Source organism: Gavialis gangeticus, unplaced genomic scaffold (genome assembly GCF_001723915.1).
Source record: "Gavialis gangeticus isolate Ggan-Ray unplaced genomic scaffold, GavGan_comp1, whole genome shotgun sequence".
NCBI classification, from domain to species: Eukaryota; Metazoa; Chordata; order Crocodylia; family Gavialidae; genus Gavialis; species Gavialis gangeticus.
In genome coordinates, this window is record NW_017729031.1 from 8,944,316 (window position 1) to 8,950,375 (window position 6,060).

The 6,060-nt window shown below is 40.0% G+C and overlaps 1 protein-coding gene across 4 annotated transcripts in view; it reads right to left on the reverse strand.

Moving 5' to 3' along the window:
• Positions 1 to 6,060, reverse strand: part of LYPD6B (LY6/PLAUR domain containing 6B) — an 88,564-nt gene that overhangs the window by 2,543 nt on the left and 79,961 nt on the right. For all 4 annotated transcript variants that reach the window (XM_019522441.1, XM_019522440.1, XM_019522439.1 and 1 more), the window contains 3 exons: positions 4,367 to 4,522; positions 3,082 to 3,180; positions 1,157 to 1,287 (listed from right to left, as the gene is read on the reverse strand). In XM_019522441.1, coding sequence (XP_019377986.1) covers positions 1,157 to 1,287; positions 3,082 to 3,180; positions 4,367 to 4,481 — 345 coding nt within the window. In that variant the 5' untranslated portion in view covers positions 4,482 to 4,522. The remainder of the gene's footprint in view (positions 1 to 1,156; positions 1,288 to 3,081; positions 3,181 to 4,366; positions 4,523 to 6,060) is intronic.

Here is a 6,060-nt window from a genome sequence, read left to right on the forward strand (position 1 = left end):
TACACCTACCTGGCCCCGGGCCTGTCAACCCCATTATCACCAGTGGAGGCATTGGATGGAGCTCCAGGCCCAGTGGTGGTGGCAGAGACACTGGCAGTGGCAGCTGGAAGGAGCCACCGCCACGGGGGACTGCCAGAAAGCCAAGTCCAGCTGCCACACTGCCCCTGCCCTGCCTGGCCCTGTGGACTACAGCTCCCAGAGTGCCTGAGAACTGTACGTGGGGATAGGGCAGGCTGCACTCTATGCCAGGCAGCACCTCCATGCCTGGGGTTGGTGGGACCAGCCACATGGTCCATGGCCCAGGCTGCCCCCCACATCTGGGCTGAGTGGGGATGAGGGACCTGCCGTAGGCCAGAAAAAAAAAATCACTTGTTGGGCTGGATCCAGCTTGCAGGCCATATTTTGCCCACCTACCCCTGCTCAAGAAGGTAGCTCACTGCATTATCATCATATCTGCCAGATTATGGCTTATTTTAATAGGCTTGTGAATATCCACCCATCCTTCCAATTGCCACAGGATCAACTACACTGCAGATGCCGCATTTTGTTCATTACTTGTTCAATAAACTTGAACATTTAAGTTATCACTTGTTCATTAAACAAAAACCCTTGCATTATGCCCAAAAGTTAGGCCCCATCTAAAGAAGCTGTGGTTCCACCTGGTACCATGGAATGGGAGTACTGAACCTTCCTCACTCCAAGAACATACCATTCCTGAAAACTAAAGTTTACCTTCTCCAGCAGCTATGTACATACTTCATTCCAGAGGTGTAGTTGAAGTGAAGTCTAGCAACAGAGGTGCAGCAGCAGGAAGTTCAGTGCAGGCTGCACAAGCTTGCTTGGAACTTGGAGCAAGCCTTGGCAGTTTAAGCCCATGTCACTGCACATACAAAGCTGTCAGCATATAACCTGGACAGGGTACATCTAGATAAGTTGCAATCACATCTCTGGACTGCAGTGCAGACAAACCCATAGAAAAGTAAAAAATTCTAGCATATTCTGCAGTTTTGATTTTCATGATTTAAACCTAAGACAGTCTCATTTGACACACCCCATTCTCTTCATCCAGAGATTTATCTGATAATGAATGAGGTCTGAATAGGATCTTTATTTAGAAAGCCATACATTTTCCTTCATTGGAAAAACTGATTCTTACCGTATAGCCAGTCTCTCTGTGATGGCGACAGCCAACAAAGTGGCATTCGTCTCTGGTAGCACATTTCTTAGTGACCGATGTGCTTTTTCCATAGCTTGTGAAGAGATGAACTGTTAAACAGTACTGTGTATCTATGAAATACATCCGAGTCAGGTTTATTCCATGAAATGCAAATTTTCTTACATATCTGAGAAACTTGACAAGATATGCCCACACAGAAAAAATAGTAATGTGCCAGTTTAGGGAGGTAAGGTGGCTTAACATATTGCAAACATTTTTCAATTTAGTTTAGTTTATCTATAACTAAAACATAAATACAGTGGCAACTTGGCCTTTCTTCCTGAGCCAAATGTTTAAATGTCCACTCAAGTTTGCACTATTTCATGTTTCTCTTCCTTACTCTTTCTTTCCCTTTTGAACCCCTCTTTGTTTCCTCCTCAGCTCCATGTTTAAACAAGTCCTTCATCCAAATCTCTTTCTTTGACTCCTCCATCTTATCTTTGTCCCCTGCTCATAGAGCCCTTCCATCCAACGTTGTTTCCTCCTTCCTCCACTCTGAAGAGTGGTTTCCATTTTCTATTTTGTATCCCCATAATTTTCTCTTACAAGTGTGATCTTTGGTCATTGCAGGCAGTGTTGCTTACTCTCAAATGTTTCTGTGCTACTAGAAGATGCTCCAGTTTGAAGTCTTCCAGTTGTGTGATCACATATAAAATACAATAATTAATGCTCATATATGTGAAAGATGTGCCAAGTTTGCAAACTGCCAGCTTAGTATTATGTTTGGCTTTCTAAATAGCTAAGTAAAGTCATCATCCTTACATGGCAACTGTGAAACAAATCTAAACTATATTTGGAAGTAGCTGTTACATTAACTTTGTGAAAGACACCAGGCTTAAAGTTAGCAAGATATTAAGCTTTGAACATAAAAATGAATTAAGAAATTGACTCTTAGAGCTAGTAGTGGAACACTTTGGTGAGTGCAAACTGTTTTCAAGTTAAGTACCAAACTAAATGGCCAAACTGAAAAGAAATGCAAACACGATTAGCATGATACAGGAATTTGTTTAAAGCTATAAAAGCAACCAAGTGAAACATGTTTATGTTTCTTCATAGGAACAAAAAACAGGTTTGGAAAATGAGAAATGTATCCATGACATATTACATTGATCTGATTTAAAACTACAGAAAAGGAAGATAAAATTAAACTGAAGGATCGGACAGGACTGTCTTTTGAGTGTTTATTTGGAATGTACCAAAAGCTCAATTTGATGCATAAGTGCAACTCCTGTAGTTTCCACTCAGTCCACATCACCACCATGGCCTCCATATATGAAAAACAGGTTCTGCTTTAAGGCTAAGATACTTATTTACACTTCCCTAAAATCTTCAAGCCAACAAATGTAGAATTCAGGTTAGCAAACTTCCAGTTACACCCACTGTAGCAAACAGCTTGGCATTCGCATGATACGTAAGATTTTTTCCACAGAAGGGTTTGCTTTCCTGGGCGATAAGCAGGGAAGCAGGAGGGGGTGGGATAGGATGGAATTTCAAAGTTTTGGGGGGTGTCATTTGGGGAGTCTATTATTATTTCGTATCCTGTGGGTTGTTTGTCTTTTATTTTAAGCTGCCCTGAGCCTTTGTAGATGGGCCAGGATATAAATCTCAAATAAATAAAATAATACACATTCGATTAGACATTAAATATAAGCATAAGAGGTTTTCAGCATGACTTGCATTGTTTCTTAGCATAATCAACCGCTCATCAAGAGAAAATCATAAGACTCACTCTTACTAATAATATCCGTAGGGCATCAGTGAGCTGGTAAGTTAATCCTATTTAACTAGATGTCTGTGAGATGGTTGAGTGAGGAAAAAACAAAACTAAATACCCTGAAGAATCTCCCTAACACAAACACACTTACTTTTAGGACACCATTTGTCTTCAGCCCATCTGTTACAGTTGTAATTGTCAACTGCATCATCACATGTAAAGCACTTAAAGCTGTTTGGAAATGGAGTAGCTTTAAAAATATTAAAATATGGTAAGTTTTTAAATATAAAAAATGTAAACATCAACCAACAAATGCTTTGATTTAGCTACATTTGTTAACCAAAATACTTATATAGACATGGGGGGGGGTGTATGTATGTATGTGTATGTCTAAGTACACACACACACACACACACACACACACACACAGATATTGAGTGGAGGGGGAGAAGAACAGACTACTGAACAAATAAATACTAGTTTGTAAACTTCATAAAAGGTTTTACAATATACCTTAAATTCCAAATACTTGTTAGCCTTTTCTATCTCTCTAACAACTAAAACACAATTAAAGTGGAGGAAAGTGGGGGGCTGGAGGAAGAGGGAGGGAGACACTATCCCTGTACATACATGCCTATTAAGTATGTGCAACAGATATCTGGAGGTGTCTGTGCACATGTACATATATAGTTATTCAAACAAATAAGTAGCTTTTGTTTCATTAGCTGAGGCAACAAATGCTTTAAAGCTCCAAATCCCAGTCCTCCATTTTAAACAATTCCTTACAAGGGATAAGGAAAGCTGCTTTCAAATTCAGTTTTATATATATACTGAAATATAGTTAAACAAACTTTTGGCAGCTCTGTATCTAACTTCTCACCTGAGATACAGAACTATCTTGACTGCTTTATTCCTTTTTATCACAAGGATCTTATCCAATTGGATGAAAAGAAAGAGTAACACAGTGCAAGGTAAAAAGCAGACATGATATCATTATTGTCATTCACGGTTCCTATTTAATTACCTCCATTTTGTACCAACTTTAAAAGCACACAACACACTTCAGTTCCCTCCACTGCCTGAAAAAACAGCCAGGTTACACACAGGAAATTCTAGGCCAGATTACTGACTAGAAGTATTCTGCATAATTTACCTTGTAAAATGTACTGGTAATGGTACAATAAATGCATCCAAAAATCTAAAAACCTGAGCAGTTTGGATTGCCGTATCTTAAATCTGTCTCTATAGTCATTTCATTTATACTGCAGTCATATGAACTAGCCAAATGTTTTGTTCTAAAATTTATAGGCAATGCCTTATGCCTTGAGGGAGCCGCTTTACAAGCCCCTGAAAAGAGCATATTGAACTGAAAATGCTGATAGCTAAAATACTAACTTTTGTTCACACACACAAGCAAACCACCACTGGCTACTTACGGTCTAGTGGAGGTCTCACATTATAGAAGTTGATGTTCTTGGCTAGAGTCCAATTCCCGGAGAGGACAAAGATCTGAAGGAAAGCTACAGCCAACGTGTGACAGAATAACAGCATAGCGACTCGTTATCGTAGAAGGAAATCTAAAACTCTTTTGCCTAGAAAACAAAGACACACCATTGGGGAGGAACCATAAGAATTGAGAAGGCAGAGAAATAAATATCTCCTGTAAACTTTATTTGGAAATTCAAGGCTCATATTAGTCTTAAATCCAGGAAGATTTAGTGGAAGTAAGCATAGTCCACTAACAATGATGAGCCATTCAAAGCTGAGCAGCTACTGCCTTCTACTGGGCAGGATCTTGTACAAGATAGCTAGATTTCTACAGTAAGATGAATTAGATTGTGCTCACTTCAGTACTTTGGGATTCGTTATCCCAGGTAATGTCAGTCTAAAAATTTGGTTATAAGTGCCAATGAAAAAAAAAACATTTTTACACACTGCTTGTAATGTGAGTTGACATGGTTAAAATAATTTTAGATTGGACTAAAGGAATTTCAAGTGTAATTTCAAGGGTCATTTCAATCAGCAATGTAAAATCTGAAATCAAAGAGCCAGACCCCAAATCTGCATAGCTCTGCTGACTGCAGTGCAGCTATGCCAATCTCTGCACCAGTGCAGATACTGGGCTGATTTGCCATAGCTTGTTTTTCATGAACACGCTTGTGAGTGAAGAGACAGAATCTAAAACCATCAATATTTATGATTTATATAAAAGAACCGTATCGATCTGACGTAGAAGCCAAAGCAGGCTGTCACCATACCACAGACTGGAGCAAGAACCAGAAGAAGAAGATTTTGATTTTCCTGTACCATGGCGCACTCAGAACTTCGCCTATCGCAGGATGACCTGGCTTTCAAAGGGACTCTCCTAACCACTTTGTGATATGCATTCAGCCTTCAGCTCACACTTTTCAGAACACTGCATGCATCAGTGACAGACCTTGTGTGAAAATCCATCCAAGCCCTGGATTTGCATATGTAAGTCCTGGTATTAACTGAAGTAGTGTCAATTTTCTTTCCAGGGACACATTTGGGGGGGTGTGGGGGTGGGGGGAACCATAAACAATTCTTGCAGTTATTTTTTTAATCCTCTCCTAGTAAAATCTGTCATCTTAATCAATAGGAATTAAATGTGGAGGACTCCAGACGCAGTGGGACTCGGTCACATTCTAAGGCCACCCTTAACAGGCACACAACATGCAAATACGCAGAACTTTGAAGGCAAGGTAGGCCCAGATCAGCCAGAAGAGATGTCATAACCTGACTACCCTGGGTACAGGACCTCAAGTGCCATCAAGCACTGAAGTTGGATGATGACAGTCAGAAGATTCCTGTGGAAGAGAGATGAGCCTTTGTATTTAGGGTTTTTTTCTTCTTGCTCTTGTGTTTCATGTACTTCAAGGAGACTCTTGACCAGCAACCAAGTGGAGACGGACAGTTTTGTACATTGGAAGTTTCTAGCTACGTATCACTTAAGTCTTATGAATCACGTTTATTTTAAATCAGTGGTTTTTAACCTGCAGTCCATGGACCCCTGGGAGCCTGCGGACTATGTCTAAGGGGCTCATGAAAAATAAGCATGCTAAATCAAAAATATGTTAATACCCACACTTATAATCTAAAGGGGTCCGCA